Source organism: Platalea leucorodia (assembly GCF_965183815.1).
Source record: "Platalea leucorodia genome assembly, chromosome: Z".
Classification (NCBI taxonomy): domain Eukaryota; kingdom Metazoa; phylum Chordata; class Aves; order Pelecaniformes; family Threskiornithidae; genus Platalea; species Platalea leucorodia.
In genome coordinates this window covers 10,541,901-10,561,117 of record NC_138858.1, presented here as the reverse complement: position 1 = coordinate 10,561,117, position 19,217 = coordinate 10,541,901, and the positions used below count along the sequence as shown (strand labels likewise).

Below are 19,217 nucleotides of genomic sequence, written 5' to 3'. Positions count from 1 at the left end.
TTCCCTCTCCTGCATGGGCTGCAAGCCCCCAGCCCCACTCAGTGCTGCTCATCCAGTGGGGCAGCCCCAGGACCCTCTGGGACTCTGAGCACTCCCATCCCGGCAGGCTGCTGCACCATGTTCCTCGTCTCCAAAAAACACAAGACCCCCATCAGCACTTACACCGACTCCTACCGCCCACCATGCTCTGTCAAAAAGACCATCAAAGAGCAGCAGCTGCAGCAGCCCTGGAAAGAAAACAAGTTTGTGACACAGGTAAATGCCATGGGAGGAGGAAACCTCAGGGTTTCCACCTCTACCTAGCTGCGGATGCTCGGTGCCGGGCAGGGGGGTGGCACAGGGACTCACAGGGTGCTTTGCTGCATGTGTGTCATGGGGGGGGTCGTGCTCCCTGGTTAGGAAAGTATTTGACACCCCATGGCCTGTGCTCGCTGGCTTCTTGTCTCCTGGAGCTGCACCCCGCAGGGGCTTTGGGCTCTTGGGGCTGGTGGCCACCAGCACAAGCTCTCACACATCAGCCCCGTCCATCAGCAGGTTTCAGAGTACACAGGTGGCAGGATCTGCTGAGGAAGGGGAAACTGAGGCAGAGGCAGGGCTCAGCCCAGGGCTGCTGTGCGACACGGTGGCGATGGAGGGGCACATGGGTGGCTCTGAGAGCTGCTCCAACACACAGACCCCAGGCTCAGCTCAGTTCTGACTGGGGGGGCCTTCCATGCCAGGGGGACCATGCAAAGGGCCGGGGGGGTGATACGAGCACCGAAAAACTCTTCCCAGCCCTGGTCCTGGAGGAGGAGAGATCCCTGCACCGTGGCCTTGCTGCTGGGGGTGTCTGTGGGACATGCAGCTTTCCCCACACGGGCTAACAAGTGTGCAAGCTCCGATACAAAGCACGCTGCAAAGTCTCTTGCAGCCTCGTTAGCATGTGCATTGTAATGAGAGAGCCAGCAGAGGGCATGGAGAGGGATGTCACCACTGTGCAGGGAAATGGCTCATGCAACCAGGCCACACGTCTGCGCCGCGAGGCCCCAGCCCTCTTGGGCTTTGCCAGCTGTAGGACATTGGTTTGGTCCTGTAACTCGCTTCCCAACCTCTGCTGGCCCCATACCTGGCAGTCCCAGTGCATCCACCCCATCTCCCGCTCTGCAAAGTGCCTGGATGCCTACGGACGCCCTGGGTGCAGGGTGAAAGGAGCCAGTGATGCCAGTTTCGGAGCCAGTCCCCCAGTTTCGGGTGAGCAGGAAGCTTGCAGGGGGGATCATGGTGCTGCTAGGACCCCCATGCCCACCCACTGTGAAGGGAGGCTTGGTGCTCAGATCTCCAGCTGCGTCTCCAGCATTAGACCCTGCCTGGTAATCGGCTTCACCATGTGCCCCGACGGCCGTGAAGACAGACGCTGCCACATGGCCTGGTATCTCTCTCCACTCCCCACTGTCTGTAGGGATTAACGATGCCCCCGGTGCAAAATCCATCGTGCCAAGGTCAGTCCGAGCAGCTGATTAAAGCAGCAATGCAGGAGTACTACAGGAACACCATCGACCCCGGTGCCTACTGGCCTGAGAAGTACTGGCTCGCCAGGTCTGAAGGTACTGATGTGGTCCCAGCTGTCCCCGTGTCACACAGGGCACATCCCTTTGGGTCAGGGTCTGAGGGTGCCAGCAGTAGCTCTGTTCATCTCCCCTTTTGCATCTGGCGTCCCTCTCACACTGGGGAAGGGACCCTCCATTGGCATCTATGCTTGTGGCTTTGCCACAGCCACCCATCCCATCCCTGCAGTGCGACTGTCCCTGTCCCAGGGATGTCTGCAGGTCCCCAGGGTTCTGTTCCCTGGTGGCCCCTAAATACTGACTGGTGATAGGTACTGCCTGGGGGACACCCTTCTGGCACCCCATAGCCCCCAGGGACCAAGGCTGTGTGGGCAGGGACGATTGACCAACGAGCTGGAAGTGGTGGGTGTCACCTCCATCACAGATCCTTAACAAGGACCCTGGGAGCAGCATCTCTGACATGCCCCCTGGCCCCGTGGCATTGTGTTTCGGGGAGAGGGGGAACAGTCGGGACTCTCCGTCCATCCCCCCACATCTCCAGCACCACAGGACACCCCTGCCTGTTGCTTTTGCATTGCAGAGAAGTACAACCCAGTTTTTGTCAACGAGGACAAATACCTCACCTGGAGAACAGGTCCCTACAACAGCGCAGCCTGGAATAAGCACTCCTCTTACCTCCCCCTCCTGCCCAAGGTAGAGTCCAGCCCCCCTGGCCCTCCCAAACTGGAGCTGCCTCAAGTGCCACCAGCACCTCGGCCTCTGCAGCGAAAAGGTGGCAATCCTGCAAGGGCTGCCATTGCTCTTTGCAGGAGGCACGGATGGATACTTTCCTGCAAAGCATACCCATGCCATATCTCCCGAAATCCACCTGCCTCAACCAATTTGGTAACTACCCTCGCCCTGTGCCTGTACTCCAGCTGTAGCTGTGCCTGTGCCATGCTGGCATCCATCTGGGTGATGGGCTGGCTGCTCCTCCTCATCCTTACCCTTGCCATCCCTCCACTTGCAGAGAGGGAGGTGGTCACCAACATGCTGCACAGGCTGCCCGTGTACACCGTGACGGGGAGGCAACCCTTCCAGGGCTACTACAGCCCCTGCTCTGGGCGCCACTACTGCCTGCGAGGGATGGACTACTACGTTGATGGGACCACTGCCATCAGAAGGCATCTCCACGCACTAGGAGAGAGGGCTGTAAGGTTGGGATGGGATGGGATGGGATGGGATGGGATGGGATGGGATGGACATGACCTCCCTTGTCCTCGGGGCCATTGCTCACCCTACCTCCTCTGTCTCTTGCAGGAGTATCCCATGCTGCAGTTACAGCCCCAGAGCAATGTTGTGTACATCTACACATCACCTCCAGCGATCCTCCACGTACAGGAGCCCTAGGTGCCGACAGGTTCAGTGGGGGGAGCGCTCCAAGCTGGTTGCCCTGGGGGAAAAGCCTATTATTTTTTCCTAATACCAGCCAGCCACTAGCTCTCCTTTCATTATGGTTTCATGCAAAATTGCTTAGAGGGTTATTCTGGGGACGATGGTGCAGACTGCAGACTCTGAGAGGTAGCGGGTCCCATCGTGGTGCCCATGCAGGCAGCAATGCAGCTGCTGCACCTCCATCTCGCAGGCTAAGTGGACGTGACCAAGGAGGGCAGGACACTGTTGAGGTGCTGGACGTGTTGTTGCTACCAGTGGAAAAGCAGTTGCCAAATTTACTCCCAGGACAAGTGTTTCTATGCTTGGTCTCATTCAGCGGTCCTTGGGACTGTACAGCACCTGAAATCTTGCTGGTACCCTGAGCCTCCCTGCATGTAGCTTAGCAGCTCCCAGATTTTGGGACCACATCAGTGTTTCTTGTGCTGCTCTTGTATTTTCTGTTGTCACTGTTTGCTCTTCTTATCCAAGAACCTGTTCCCTGGTCACGCTGTTCGTTATGCGATAATCAGCCCTGTCCTTCACCGACTGCAGGTGTGGCAGCACCTTTTAATCCCCACATGTTTACCTTTAGGATGTCTCCATTGCTGAGGCAGCTTTTTTCAGCCCTGGGGAAGCAGTGAGGGGAGAGGGGAGGCTGTTCAACCAGCTTAGTCATCACTCTGCTACTGCATCAGCCCCCCGCGGGCCAAAATTAGGCATCAGGCTTTGCAGAAAACCTGTGATTGGCTTTAAATTTCTGAGCCCAGAAACTAAAACCAAGCAACAATGAGAACAAATAGGGAGCACTGGGTTCCCCATAGATGTCCCTACGCCTGAGCCTCAGCAAGATGTTTCTCAAGATCTTCTCCACGGAGAAACAGGCAGATATTTTCCTGGACTGGCATGGCTCTGGGAATGAAGGTTTTAGGAAAATGGCAGTGCAAAAGAGAGTGGGTGTTTGCAGGGTGGGAAATCTGCTGGAAGCAGCTTGCTGAGATGACAGTGCCAGGGAGCTTCAGCCTTTCTGCCTGGGCTTCGCTTTGGCCTCAGTGCCCAAAGGCACACACCAAAGTGGATGGGGACAGCTGCGTGTCTACTGCTTACCCCTAAAGAATGCTGGCAGCCAGAAGCACGTTTTCTGCTCTTTTTCCTCACCAGAGTTTTGTCCTCCCATGGCTGATAACTTTATCTGCTCTCCTAGGTGGGACACGAGCCACTTTGCGAAGATAGGAGGAGTCCAGAGAGGCAGCTACACCATCCACCCTGAGTTTATGTCAGAGGCTTACTCTGCCCCATCCTGTTGGTGAAGAGCAAAGATGGGCTTTCATTAAAAGTGGCTTGGGCAACCGTTCCCCTCAGACCCTTTCCTACAAGCTGGGGAAGTTCCCGGGGAGGGGTAGAGACTTCAGCGACTGCTGGCTTGGTGGGCACTTTAACAGCCCCCAGGGGCTGGTACCCTGCTGCCACCCGCAAGCTGGAGCCCAAGAAAGCACAGAAGGAAAAGCTCTCAAAGCATAGTAACACAGCCAGAAATAGAAGCAGTCGTTGACACCCGTGTTTGTCAGCTTTGTGCTGGGCTGCTTAGGACGTGCTTGCTTTTGCCAAGTTGTCCAGGAAGAGCTGCCATCCATCTGGGATACCGAGCACAGACACGGGCTAAATAAGGAGGGGGATTTGAAAGCAGCACATAATTAATGAAGGCATGAAATGCCCTTCTCTGACCATCATCTGGGAGCCCAATGTCAGTGTGGAGCACCACCCGGCACCTTCCACGTGTGCTGCAGATCATACACCCACGGTGCTCTGTTCCCCACAGGAGGGATGCTCCAGCACAGACCCATCTGCAGCTCCACGTGTATGTGGGGCAGCACCACCGCCGCGCCGTGCCCACACCAAGCAGCACCCTAACCCTGCTTGCGGCAAGGAAAAACCCATGAAAACCCCATCCCGCCCCAAAAGCATCCCGGCACGGCCCCCCCAGTGCCAAACTCCAAGTGCCCCCAGCACAGCCCCAGGGGTACCCCCACCTCCAAGTGCCCCCGGGGCATCCGCAGTGCCTCCAGCCCCGCCGCAGCTGCCTGGTGCCGAACTACATCTCCCAGCGGGGAGCGGCGGCCCGGGGGGGCCGGGCCGGGGCTGGAGCCGGAGCCGGAGCCGGAGCCGGAGCCGGAGCAGGGGCGGGGCGGCGGGGAGCGCCCAACCCCGGAACGGCTGCGGGCGGCCGGCTGCGATCGGCCCCGCTCCCGCCGCGCCCGGCCCCGCCGCCCGCCGCCCAGACATGGCCCGGCACCGCCGGTAAGTTTGCCGGCTCCCAGGGGTTGCCCGCCGGGGAAGGATGCAGCAGCCCCCGGGGCAGGTTTTGGGGTCTGCGTCCCCCACGGAGGGGGGGCGGTGGCGGGGTGCGGGGCAGGCAAGGGGGTGCCCCGTCCCGCAGACCCCAGGCTGCAGCCGGCAGCAGGGGCAGGCTCGGGAGGGCCCGCGGGGAGCGGGGTGTCAGTGCAAACCTGCACCCTGACCTTGGGGCGCAAGCCTTTCGCGCTCCGCTGCGTAGGGGCCGCGCGAGTTTTTCTTGTGAAAAACGGGTAGGAGTCTTGCCGCCCGGAAAAGATTAACGGAGCCTGGAGACGCGTCCCCAGCTCCAATTGCAAGGTGCAGCTTCAAGTTTTGCTGCTAGACAGATGTTTGGCAGTGAAAACTTACGCAGATGGGTTTATGCAGCGCATTGTGCAATGTACTGCGGTGGGTTTGGAGTGGTTTCTGGGACAGCCCCTCCATCAGCAAGTGCCAGCGGTGGCGACGAGCGGCCAAAGCTGTTTTAGAAAGCACAAATCCATCTTTCACTTTTCTCTCTCCCTCTTGGGATACTCGTGATGCCCAAAGAGCAAGTGCCCGGCATAGCAGATGCCAGCAGCCCAGTGGGGGATCAGGGTTGGGGGGTTGTGTCTGCATGGCTGGATCTGCACATGGAAGAGCTGCCAGGGAGCACTTTAAGGGACTGATGATTGCATTTGGCCCAAGGTTGTCCAGCATCATTGGCTGTTGGATACAGATGGAAATTCGGGGTCCTGAGCCGCCAGCCCAGTTCCATGAGCCATCCGCCACTCTCTGGAGCTGCCAGCACCTGGAGCTTCATGGTGACTCAAGGTCTGGAAAATGGCAGGGACCGTGCCAGAAGGATGTGCTTAGGTTTCCATTTCTTCCCCATATCGCGTTGTAGCGCTTGGGTGTTGGGGTGGGCTTGGGTTTCAGCCTGCCTCCGCATCTGAAATGCTGAGCGCTCCCAAAGCGCTGAATCAGCTCTTTTAAGAAGGGATCTGGGGGGGGCAAAACAGGGCACCGGGTCCTGCTGTGGGGCAGTTCGTCTTGGAGGATGGAGATAAGCACGAGTGAGATTAACGCCTGTGGGACCACTGGGGAGAAAGGCTGTTGGAGTGATAGGGTGGTAGATGAAGCGCATCTGGTATCAGCAGGAACTGGGCCAGGGAACCAAAAGACAGCGGCAAAGACACTGAAATCTTGATCGCTGTGTATCTTAGATAGCACATGTGGCAAATAAAATAAGCTAGTAGCGGACTGATGCCTTGCGCCAGGGTTTCATACGCCTGACCCACTGGGCCACATCCCTGCCTGGTGCTGACTCCTTCAGTGAGAGTGATGAAATTATTGCAATTTCTTTTTTGGGCAGAGATTTATATCATCCCGGCATGCTGGTGTATGGACGTCCTTGTATTTGACGTTTTGCTTTCGCTGCTGTTGGGCACAAGCTGTGTGGTTTTGGTGGGTGCCTCTCCGAGAGCTGCTGGCCCCACAGGTGCCGAGGAGCTGGCTGCTGGGCACTGGGTTACCCCATGGACCGCAGCTTCGGGGCCAGGCTGCCTCCAGCTCCCCCAGGGGCTGTAGGATATCTCCAAGGTGGACACACAGACGTCCTTGAAGGGAGAGCACCGGAGCTTTCTCTCCCACCTGTCCAATGGACTTTGATGCAAGTGGACCAGGAGAGCTCACTTTGCTTTAAAGTCTCCACAAATCTTTGCAGCTCAGGCAAATTCAGGCGCTGTGATGTGCCTCCAGGCAGAGGAAAGCAAGAGCCCTCGGTCATGGTTTTGTCATGAGCCGGCAGCACCAGAAGTGGTGTGCAGGGTTAAAGTGAAAACCCAGCTTATTAAAACTTCATCTCGCTAATTAGCACAGGGTGAAGAGCAAAGACAGACGATGTTGTAAAGGGGGAATTGTCAGGTGTGTTAAATATTAAGTCATCTGCTGCCAGAATTGACTCCCAGTGGCTTTTTTGTATTCATGGCCGGACACTGGATGAGGTGTCTAAATGGGTTTGGAGCATCACTCGACACTGGCAGCTTTAAGGGACATAACTGGGCTGTAAAGTGACAATTCCTGCAATATAGTTGAAAGTATTTAAGGCTGGGCAGAGCTAATGCCACAGCTTCAAATCTCCTGTCTGCTCTTACAGATGGAGTGAGGTGCTGGCAGTGTGTCTGCACTTTGCAGATGAGCTCTGTATTCACATGGCCCCCTTGGATTTGGGATTTATCCCCTGGGTGCCCAGTGCTGTTTAATCCTGGCTTACGAACCAGCTGGCAGCGGTGGGGCTGCTTGTTTCTTTTTGCTCAAGGCAGCCTCGTTACTCTGCTGAATCATGACTCTGCTTAAAATCACAAGACTTGGGGAAGGAAAAAAAAAACAAACCCTGGGTTGGTTTTTATTTTGCTTTCTGATTCTGGAGACCCTGCAAATGCAGGAGGGGAGAAGCCTTCACTGGCCCTTCCCGCTCACCTGGCAGGGAGGGGAGATGCCAGCCTGAAGCCCGCGACTCCGGGAGCCGAGGCTTGGCCAAGCTCGCGCCTTTCGTGCCACCACGATGCCTGCGGCAGCTGCCTCTTGGCCGGGCGCCACCGCCTCAAGCACGCCCCGGCCGGAGGGTTGGCTGCTCACGCATCCATCACGGTGCCTGAGAAAACACCGGTGACGTGCTGGATCCCCTCCTCCTGCCCGCGGACACATGCTGCTCAGCGCGCAGCCGGCTCGTAGCCCCAAAACACCCTTGCGCGATGGAGAGGACGAAACTGCCAGGGACATGGAGACATAGCAGAGCTTGTATTTTAGGAGACTAAAAAGCCATCTGCAGCGGAGCCAGGCAGCAGGCAGGGATCTGCGGGAGGCAATGGATGGGTGAGTACCGATACCAGCACCGTGCCCCCGGCGGGATGAGCTGCCTCCTGGCTGGTGCTGTCCATATCTGACAGCCGGGTGCTGTGGGGAATTTGCTGCTGTGTCTTGCCACGGAGGCAGCAGCCCGAACAGCAAGCGTCTGTTCTCTTCGCAGGCAGTGCAGAGGCCCCCCCCCCAGCCATAGCCTTTCCCCGAGCCCCTGGGGCTGGGCAGCATGTCTGTCCCTGCTGTGACCACAGCCGGGACGGTGAAGGCAGGGGTCTGTCCCTGTCCCGCTAAGGCAGAGCTGCTGCTCTGGCACAGGGGCCGGAGGTCTGTGCCACCCATATTCACCCCGGGGTGGCTTGTGCGCCGCAGAAATAAACCCAGGTCCCCGGGGTGATCCGGTGCGGTGTCCGGGGGGATCCCTGCGGGTGGCTGTGCAGGGCTAGGGAAGGAATCGGTGCCTCTAATCTGTGGGGGGGACCAGGGTCTGTGGGGAGCAGCCCTGTCCCCTGTGCCAGCGCTGTCGCTGGGTGCCTCTGCCTGTCCCACCCGCTCCCATCAGCGCCAAGCAGCTGGGATGGTGATTTCACCCTTTATGACTCCAGAAATCCCTCCAGAGAACTCCAGTGCTGCTGCAGACCTCTCCAAGGGAAATTAAACCCCCAGGAGAGGTTTGCTCGTCTCCCATCTCAGGTTTGCGAAGTCCCTTTGGCAGGGCTGGTCCCCCGCGGGAGGGTTGCAGAGCAGAGCCAGAACCCTGCATGTGGAGGCTTTTTTCCCCCCTGCAGCTGTTTTGCAGAGAAGTAATTTCCCCCTTAATTTGCCATCCTAATTCCCTGCTCTTTTATGGGGTTGGAAATAACCTCCTGGTGAAATCTGTGGTGTTTCCTTAGCTCGACTCCTGCCAAGATGTTTGGGGAGGAGGCGGCAGCACCTTGCACCGGAGGGGAGGGTTTCCCGGCATCCCGGCATGGGAAATTGGTGTGTGTCCCTGGCATGAGCTTGGCCCCTGGCGTGGTTCAGACCGGACCCCACCAGGGCAATAGAGACCAGTTAAATGTTATTGACCCTCTTTAAACGAATGCCCTAATTGCAAAGTTGCTGGGGTTAGTGGTGCTGTGGGTCTCGCAGCCCGTGGTTAGCGTCGGTGTTGGTAAAAATAGAAGCGGTCAAAAAATGGATTTTTATTTTTACTCCATAAAGTGTGTCCTCCTCAGATGTTTTGCTTTCATCTCGAGTTGAGGCAAGACGACTTGCTGCTTCCACAGAACAGGAAGAACAAGCTTTGTTTTGGGTCAGCTGGGGAGCTTCAGCACAGCAAGCTGCAAACATGCTGTTTGGCTTTGACAACCTCCCTTCCCGTTTTCTTTTTTTTCTTTTGAGGAGTTTAAAGGTCACTACAATGTCATCTTGGAGCAAAATAACAAGTTTGCATTCCAGAAAAAATGTCGAAACAGGCTTTGCATGAGCAGGCACCTCTGCAGGCTGCGGCTCCTGAGTGCGAGGTGGCGGGCGTTGTCTCCGGGGTGCTTGGGAGACTTACCTCTCATCTGGGACGGAGCCAAATCACCTGCTGGAGAACGCACAATTTGTTAATGAGGCAGAAAAAGAGAGGGGCCAGATGGGCACAGAGTGACATCCTGTTTTCAGAGACCTCCCTGGCCTGCGGGTGTGCTGGGCAATGCCTGCGAACACCTTCTCAGCACCTTTGTTGGAGTGGTACCTGAGCGGGTGATGTCCGTCAGCCCAGGACAGCCACAGGGGTTTGATCCTGGCCCAGCCAGAGCGACCAGAGCAGGATTAAATCCACAGCTTGGACACCTGGCTTGCACATCCCTTTGAAGCAGATCAGTGTCCAAGGGCCACAAAAGGCTGCAAAACGTTTCTTAAAAAACACATTATTTCTTTACTGGCAGCAGCAGTGATGGCTCCTTCGTATATGTCGTGAGCTCCAGCCCATGGGGGGAAAAGAAAGAAACAGCCTAAAAATAGAGCAGCTTCGAAGTAGTTCATAAATAATAAACCGGCCTCCTGAAAGGGAGATGGAAATCCAGAAACTCCCGAAAGCCATGGGAGCTGCTGTCAATTTTACATGTAGTGAGGAGGTGGCTGTCCCCGCAGAGTTATCATCAGCCATGTCTTGGGCTAAAAACCCTAAATGAGAGCTGGGAAAGAAAACACCATTTATTTCCTCTTTCTTTTTCAGAAAATGTGAAAATGTTTTAAAATTCTTTTCTCAAATAATTTGTGAGAGCCACTCAATGGGCAGCTGCATTTTATTTTCTCGCCCCTTGAGATCTGCAGTCCCCAGATAAGGCATGCATGGGACACAGGCATGTCTCTGGTGCTGATAGGTATTTGCGTCTCCCTCGCTGGCATCCCAAAAATTCCCAGTGCCGAGAGGGAGGGAGCTTGTTTGGGCTCAGCATACCCGCCTGTATTTCCAGAAGCATCCTGCCACTTGTGGCATTGCTCAGCTGTGCTGCTTTTGGCCGAGACCCTTCTGCAAACCTCCTCGCCCCGCCATCCCCAGTACAATCCTGCACTGCTTCACCCAAGGAGGGGTTGATAGAGGGGGTGAATGTTTATCCCAAGCACAGCAACTTCCCACCACTGTTTCCTCTCTGCCTTTATTGCCTCATCTTTGCTGGGCTCAGGCACCCCCACATCACACGTGCCGGTGGCTGAGGACCCCATTCCTGGGGTGCAGGATCTGGCCCTGGGTGACACAGTCGGGGTGGTTGGAGCCGCCTCCATCCCGTGCCGAAGCTCCCCAGCAGCCAGCGAGGGCTCCGTGGGACTTGGCTGTGGGACAAGTTGTTTAGCTAAACCTATCGCCCGTTCAGGCTAATCGCTTCCTAATGCCGCCGTAATCCCATTTAAAGCAACTGGCAGCCTAGAAAGTTATCAGCTCCCAGGGGAAGGTTAAAATGACCCGACCGGCAATGAAAAAGTTCCCTGAGCGGCGAGGTCTGGCCCAATACGCGCTGCAAGACGAATATAAAATGCTGTATGTTTTGTGGAGCCCATACCCAGGTGCCACTCTGGGTTTACATCTAGGCATCCCCGTAGTGGAGCAGTGATGCTCAGGTGATGCTCAGGACCCCTTTCTGCTTTTACCATCTTTTTCTGGGGAGAAAGATCTGTCCAAGGTGCAGAGGAAAATGGGAAAATGTGCTCTGGCTTGTCATGCCTGCGGCAGGGAGAGGGTTCAGTATTTCATTTTGGATCTTTTTCTTTTTTTTAAAAAGAAAACAACCCCTTTAGAGGGATTCTCTGCAACCAGCTTCATTCATGCCCAAAAAGAGGGTTTTTTTTTCAATTTGCCCAGAGCTGGCAGGCTTACAGCCCCGGTGCTTGGGGAGGAGATGGCGTGCCCTTGTTTGCTGGCGCTAGGCAGGTACTGGCCAGCTGGTCTGCGGCTCTGCAGCTCCTCTCCTTCCCCTGCTCCTCCGGCAGCTGGGTTTGTTTCTCACTCTTCCATGTCCTTACTTTACTTTTCCCCTCTGGATCCCCAGCGCTGTGCTTGGCCGAGCCCAGCCAGCCTGTGGCCAAGGAAAAGCCATTAGGCTCTTGGCGCAGCCCACTTCCCTGGGGCCGCACAGGGGGGAGCGGGCTGGAGCCGAAACACAGCCTGGGGCCGTGCTGGATGGAGGAAGAACCCTTTTGAGGCCCTGCACCGCTCAGTCCCAAGCAAATTAGCCTTTCTTCTGCTCGGAGATGTCGCAGGGGTCTGGGTGCATGGCAGGAGCGAGCCGCTCTCCTCCCACCTGGGGCTGCTGGTGCGGTACCTCCCGCAGCTGTGCTTTGCTGTGCAGCATATCCCCTTTGTGCACCCCAAAAGCAGCCATGAGCTGCTGGTACCCCAGCCCCATTTGGCCATCCGGGGGCTGCAGAGAAGCTGGGATTTACTCACCTTCGCTGCAAAGCATCCCCGGGCTGGAGCAGCCGGGACACACAGGGGATTGAGAGGGGACAGTGCTGCGGATGAGCTGAGTTAAATCTGCCAGGGAGGCAGTTTGATTAAAATTAGGAGCGGCTGCCTGGAATTCATTACGTGGTGTCTTTTATGGCTCTTAATTAGCCCTGTCCCTTAAAGATACTGTCAGTGGGCTAATCCAGCTCCTGCTAACCTCCTCCTACCCCCTCCCAGTCTCTGCTCCTGCCTCGCTGAACATCTTACCCCCCCTCAAAAATTAATTATGGCAACGATTTGGCCCTTATTGCCCTGGGGTTGTTCTCCATGCGGGGCTCAGGCTGTTCTCCGCACGTGTTCTCCGCCCCGGGTAATTGGAGATGTTGTCTGGTACGCGGTGTACAGCACCTGGCACGTCGCAGCCCAGCAGCGGGGGGGCAGGGGGAGCTGCTGAAATGGAGTCGGCAAAGGGATGACAAGCGGTCCCTTGATTCAGAGATTCTTCTGAGACTATTTATATCCTCTTCGTTTTTCAGAGACGGGTGTGCCGGGACTTGGTGGAGGTGGGAACTCTCCTAACAGTCCTTTGTCTTCTGCTGAGAGCCCCAGACTTGCTGCAAAAAGATCGTCCTTCCCACTCCTCTGCAAAAAGCGCTAGATAAACGAGAGCACCATGTACACCTTCCTGCCCGAGAACTTTACGCCAGTGAAGCAGAAGCCCGCCAAGGAGCTGAGGCCCATGCTGGGAGCCATCTTGCTGGGCCTCATCCTGTTCATTGCCGCAGTGGTGGCCTGGTGCTACTACACAGTGTCCCTGCGGAAGGCGGAGCGGCTCAAGACGGAGCTGATGGACCTGCGGGCGGACGGCTTCGTCATCAGGAACCAGCACGGGGAGGTGGTCTTCCGGCTGGCCTTCCGCTCGGGCAGCCTCGACCTGGAGTCGTGCTCCAAGGAGGGCGAGATTTTGAGCTGCACGCGGTCGGGCGGGGGGCCGCTCAACTTCTTCATCCAGACGGTGAAGCCCAAGGACACGGTGATGTGCTACCGCGTGCGCTGGGAGGAGCTGGCGGACGGCCCGGCGGTGGAGCACACCATGTTCTGGGAGGACGCCCACTGGTACGGGGGCTCGGAGATGAGCACCCAGCACTGGCCCATCCGCCTGGCCGGCTACCAGGAGCCCGTGCCCTATGTGACGAGCGACGTCTACTCTTTCCGCGACAGCTTTGGCGGCATCCTCGAGCGCTACTGGCTCTCCTCCAAGGCGGCGGCCATCAAGATCAACGACTCGGTGCCCTTCCACCTGGGCTTCAACGCCACCGAGCGCACCCTCTTCTTCCAGGCCCGCTACAAGGACTCTCCCTACAAGCCCCCGCCGGGGCAGCAGCCTTTCCCCGAGCTCAGCTACCGGGTCTGCGTGGGCTCCGACGTCACCTCCATCCACAAGTACATGGTGCGCCGCTACTTCAACAAGCCCTCCAAGATCCCCGCCGAGAACGCCTTCCGATACCCGATCTGGTCCACCTGGGCACTCTACAAGAATAATATTGACCAGGACAAACTCTTGCGATTTGCCGAAAAGATCAAGAAGTACCGTTTTAACTGCAGCCATATTGAAATTGATGACATGTACACACAAGCCTATGGGGACTTTGACTTTGACCCTGTCAAGTTCCCCAACGTGACGGAGATGTTTGCAAAACTGAGGGAAGATGGGTTTAAGGTCACCCTGTGGACTCACCCTTTCATAAACTACAATTCCTCCAATTTTGGGGTGGGGATCGAGCGTCAGCTGTTCATCAAGGAGCCATCTGGGCGGCTGCCGGCCATGGTGGAGTGGTGGAACGGCATCGGGGCCATCCTGGACTTCACCAACCCGGCGGCCCGGGACTGGTTCCAGAGCCACCTGCGCCAGCTCCGACACAAATATGGCATCTCGTCCTTCAAGTTCGACGCGGGTGAGACCAGCTACTTGCCCAAGCAGTTCAGCACCTTCCGCCCGCTCTCGGACCCCAGCATCTGGTCACGGCGCTACACGGAGATGGCCATCCCCTTCTACGAGCTGGCCGAGGTGCGGGTGGGCTACCAGTCGCAGAACATCTCCTGCTTCTTCCGTATCATTGACCGTGACTCTGTCTGGGGCTATGAGCTTGGCCTCAAGTCCCTCATCCCCACAGTGCTCACCATCAGCATGCTGGGGTACCCCTTCATATCTGCTGACATGATTGGGGGGAATTTTTTCCCCAACAAGACAGATGGGGCAGTGGAGATCCCCGACCGGGAGCTGTACGTGCGGTGGCTGGAGCTGTCGGCCTTCATGCCCTCCATGCAGTTCTCCATCCCACCCTGGCTGTACGACAAGGAGGTGATAGAGATTGCGCAGAAGTTCACAGAGCTCCACGAGTCACTGGTGGCCCCGCTGCTGCTGGAGCTGGCCGGGGAGGTGACCGACACGGGCGACCCCATCATCCGTCCCATCTGGTGGATCTCGCCCCGCGACGAGGCCACTCACAGGATCGACTCCCAGTTCCTCATCGGGGACACCCTCATGGTGGCCCCTGTCCTGGAGATGGGCAAGCAGGAGCGCGATGTCTACCTGCCAGCGGGCAAGTGGCGCAGCTACAAGGGGGAGCTGTTTGAGAAGACGCCGGTGCTGCTCACGGACTATCCTGTTGACCTGGACGAAGTCGCCTATTTCCTCTGGGTTTCCTAACAGGCTCCTCCATTAGTTTTGGGACAACCATGCCTTACCTAGGACTTTGTAACAGATAATAATTCTAATTGCACATTTCATTTCCGACTGGGGATAAGGACAGGAATTAAATAGACTTCACTGTCCTTGGGGTAATTTTTTTTTTATTTGGAGGGCGGGTTATTTTTTATTTTAATTTGGGGCAGATAGGAGACTCCGGTTGGGTTACGGTAGGCAGAATTTTCTCTGTATAGGTCATGAAGGACTTGTCAGTCTGTCTGCAGACACGTAGTAAACTCAATACCTTTTCAATTCCCAAGGATTTCAAGAGGTGGAGGTTTGTTAGTGCCAGTGGGAGCATTTCTGGTCCCGTGGGAGCACCCAGTGCTGGGCATGGGGGCGTGTGACGTGGGAGGGTTGCTACAGCACAGCCTGCCTTAGGTTTTATAATATGGCAAATATATTTAAAAGGACTTTTTTAAGAGCAGAAAACAAACCAGAGATACCTATATATACACATATGGTTTTTTCCCCCTTTGGTCTAGTGTGGCACTGGACTAACAGTTGCCCCATGCTCCTGCTTTCCCGGGTACCAGGCGGGCCAGGCTACTCGAGTGATGTCCAGGTATTTTAACTGTATGGGCTGTGTATCACTTGCTGGGGCAGCTGCATCCCACCTCCTCACCCATTTAACACCCTCTGCAACGCACTTGCCTGTGTGTTTTGCCTTGGGTGTTGAGATTTCCTACAGCAGTGCCGTCCACACCAGCATGCCCCTTTAGTCTTTTTAAAGCATCTATGGCCCCACTTCGTTACATGATTATCCTGCTGATATCATCCCTTTTGATTTTTAAGGACAGATGAACTTTCAGGTTTGTTGCTGGCAGAAGGACTGCCTGGAGCAAAGCCGTTCTCAAGAAGTACATGCGGCACTTCCCCGGGAACAGCCGGTTCCCGCGAGCGGCGCGTGTCTTGGATTGATGGTGATGTTTGCTGCTAGCCGGCTTGCCGGTGGGTGGAAAACACCGGCTTTTGCACTGATGGCTCTGTGCCAGCAGAAATGTTCTCATCTACCATGAAATTAACCTAATACCCATCTCCATCTCAGGTCGCAGTTAGAGGTGATGATTTTGTTGAGGATTTTTCTGAAGCAGCCCTCCTCTCTCCCCTGGAGAATTAGGGGCCTTCCTCAGGCAGCATCTGTGGTGCTGGAGGTGGGTTGCTGTCAGAGGCTTCTGGAGGGGACACGGCGTGATGTGGTCCTGCACCCCAAGTCCCTGGCAGCTGGGATGGAGCTGCAGAGATGCCTCTTTCCCAGCTTTCCCATTTGGTTTTGGATGGGAAGATGCATTTACAGAGAGCTGTGGGCAACCTCCACTCCGAGACAGAGCAAACAGGATTGAAGTCTGGTAGCTTTCCTCCCCAGGGCAGGACATTCCTGGCTGTGCCCTGCTTGGGAGCGTGTTTCAGCCCCTGATTTTTTAATGAGCTTCTGCAGAATTGAACTGCATTGGCTGGGAAGGTTTGGGGCACCCTGCCCAGGCTACGGCCAGCCAAGGAAAGCTCAGCATCTGCAGGGTTTCTCATGGGATTTTGTCTTAGCTGAGCATGGGTCCAGCAGGAGTCTGCCACCCAGGGAGATGGTGCTGTGCTTTGGGTAGGGTTGGGTACCAGCGAGGATCTTTCTCAAAGACCATCTTCTGCCACTGGGCTTTGCAGGAGGCAGAAAAGGAGATGCATTAAGCCTGGGGGTTGTGATGGGGTCCAGGAGTGGAAATGTAGATGTTTGGGGAAAAATCTGAAGTGCTTTTACAGTTAGGAAGGAAGTAAGGGAGTCCAGATTGATGGACTCTTTGGAGCATCCCTTCAGGTATGAATCTGCCCTGCATAATTTGGTGTTTCAGCCTCAAAATGAGATGCAGGGGAGCCTTATAGGTCCCTGTCCAGCTGGAGCACAAGCATGTCCCAAAGCCTGTTTCTTGTGGCTTTTAACCGCGAAGGACTCGGGTTTGTTTCCTGCCACCAGTGCAAATAATGGTTATGTTACAAGTTACAGACACCTTCTGGCAAGGAGTTAATCCTGGAGACCCAGCATCAGTTGTCAGGGCACTGGCAGGATTTGGCCCTTGGACTGGAGGGTGGAGGTGAAGGTGAGGAGCTCCTGGAAATGAGTCTGACCACAGCCTGCAAGGAGGACGCGGTGCGGAGGGGGCTTGTCCAGCCCCAGAAATGCATAAAGGCCATGGTTTGAGGGTTTCCAGCTCTTCCCTTTCAACCTTTGCTTGTGAAATACTTGTCCTCCCTTGGCATGGGAGTCATTGGGTGGAGGAGATGTTGCTGCACGGCTCAGCTGCCAGTGAAGAAGTGGGATCCTTGGCACGGGACTTCATGGAAAGCATCCCAGCTTGACCAGGAGATGTTGCTGTCTTCTCGTCCCCTGTCTCCACTGTGCCACTCACCACATCCCTCACTAGTAAGGGGTGAGGCTACATGAAGAGGAACACAGCATTCCTGTTAGTATTGCTTTATTATTAAAAGGCTGGGAGCAGCTGAGTGAGTGCCTTCAATCTTATTACAGTGGTTTTAGGTGCTGTCAGGAAGGTTATAGAGGAAATTCTCCATTAGACACACTGTCTTCCTTCCCCTCCCCTCAAAAAAAAGGATTTTATTATCAAAGTTTTATTTAACTATACGAATAAGTGGGTAAGAGTACCCTTATTTTTCTAAATGCTGTAGTTAGGGCATAAGTGGCCATGGCTATTTAGTGCTCCAGCTAGGAGAAAGGTAAGGCTGTTGGGTGGATATAAGGGATGATGCTGAAGAGCAGGTCCATATTGGTGGCTCTCTGCGGGTCCATGGCACCAAGCCTTGCCGCATGTTGGGGACAGACTCAGCAGTGCTGCCGCAAGCTATCTCACAGGCTAGGTGCCCTTTCCATCCAACTTTTTACCAAAAACACTATTTCGAACACTACACTGTAGCACTGCAGGACTCGAGGACCTCTAGGACAAGCACTCTGTGCCCAGACACCTTGGGAACTGCTGCTAGGGAGATTTCTTTGGTTTACACCATGGGTCACTGGCCAAAGCAGGGTTTAGTTGGACTCAGCCAAAGAAAAGCCCCAAAACAGGTTTGGGAGTTGGATTCAGCCTTTTCGACCCCAGCCAACAGCTGATTGTGGCTGAGCAGCAGGTCAACGTGATGCCTGTGTGATTGAATTTTGAAGCTTGCACTGTCGTGTGTCAGGTTTTCTGGATGCTTGTGTTTGCACATGCTGTCCTGTGTCGGACTGTAATGCTGGTGGGTTTGTTTTTAACCACTTTTCTAATTCTTAATTGTTATGAAGACAGAACTGTAACATGAATTGCCTTGATTGATATAAAATTTTGGAAAACAAAAGGAAGTTTAACTATGTCCATCTGTACCAAGTACGTGGGGCTGGTGGTTCAGGCAGATTTGGGGCTTTTTTTCACCCTAGACTTCACTGAAATCAGAGATGAGATTGTTGGTTTATTTAAAGCTTGCAGCCTGCAGCTTTGATGTATGTTTTAAAGGGAAGATCTGGCAGCCACCCCACTCTTGCGTTTGCAGTGTTGGCAGGAGATGGGGATATGGAGGTGACCCACTGGATCACAGATTGCCCTCCCTTGGGTCCTGACAGCAAAGGGAATAGCGGTGCCTTAGGGCTGGCCTAGAGAAGACCATGTCCAGGCAAACCCTGATGCTGCGTCCACCCCCAGGGGTGGGGACCAGACCGTTGTGCCCCTGTTTCTGCTGACATCCGCCCAAAGAGGACCTACCGACACCGACTCTGGGGGGTTTGCTGATCTACCCTGCTCTCAGAGAACACATGCTTCAGGACTGTTTTCAGGCACTGAAGAAGAGGAGCCTGCTCTTGGCTTCCCTTGGGTACTCCAGAAGGTCTGTCTGGGCCCTGGCTGTCCCCACTGCCCCTGGGGTCCCCCTTTCCAGATGGTGCTGACGGCCGGGACGGGGATGGAGTAGATGTTTGTGGCTATGGGATTGCCAGAAATGGAGCATGTGAAACTTGTTTAGCAGCTTGCCTTGCCCCATGCCACCCATACAATGTTTTTCCTGCCCTTCCCATTGTTACTGTACAAACCACAGCCGGCCTTGTGGCACCCGGGCATCACTAGCACTGGCCCGCACATGCGGCTTGGCTTGAGGAATGAGAGGGACTTCGATTTGCTCTTTTTGCAATAAAAGACATTTTCCCAATGCCTTTCCTTTGCCTTCTCCCTTGGGTGCGAGCGGCATCCACACACTCGGCTGACGCTCACATGGTAGGGGTGAAGCTGGCTCTGGCTGGAGACCTGGGGGCAGGTTGGCAGCTTGCAGCACTTGCAGCCTTGCAGCAAATCCTCAATAATGCAGGAGTCCTCCCTGGAATTGGTGGGTTTGGTTTTGGTTTTGGTTTTGGTTTCGGTTTCCAGCCTCCCAAAAGCTGTTGCTGTGTGCAGGG

At 55.5% G+C, this 19,217-nt stretch overlaps 2 protein-coding genes across 2 annotated transcripts; both read left to right on the top strand.

The window, feature by feature from the left end:
• Positions 1 to 117: 117 nt before the first annotated feature.
• On the top strand, positions 118 to 4,264 carry SPMIP6 (sperm microtubule inner protein 6; the record flags this gene model as incomplete). Its single annotated transcript, XM_082335373.1, has 7 exons — positions 118 to 255; positions 1,439 to 1,583; positions 2,125 to 2,237; positions 2,354 to 2,429; positions 2,554 to 2,740; positions 2,844 to 2,933; positions 4,159 to 4,264. 7 exons carry the CDS (start codon positions 118 to 120, stop codon positions 4,262 to 4,264), a joined length of 855 nt encoding a protein of 284 aa, XP_082191499.1.
• Positions 4,265 to 12,620: 8,356 nt separating this feature from the next.
• Positions 12,621 to 18,166, top strand: LOC309602198 (myogenesis-regulating glycosidase-like). Its single transcript, XM_082335587.1, has one exon. The coding sequence runs from the start codon at positions 12,719 to 12,721 to the stop codon at positions 14,753 to 14,755; it is 2,037 nt and encodes a 678-aa protein (XP_082191713.1). The 5' UTR covers positions 12,621 to 12,718; the 3' UTR covers positions 14,756 to 18,166.
• Positions 18,167 to 19,217: the final 1,051 nt, after the last annotated feature.

Bases quoted from the DNA above. Each gene is read 5' to 3' on its own strand.
- LOC309602198 (XM_082335587.1), top strand. From the start codon at position 12,719: ATGTACACCTTCCTGCCCGAGAACTTTACGCCAGTGAAGCAGAAGCCC.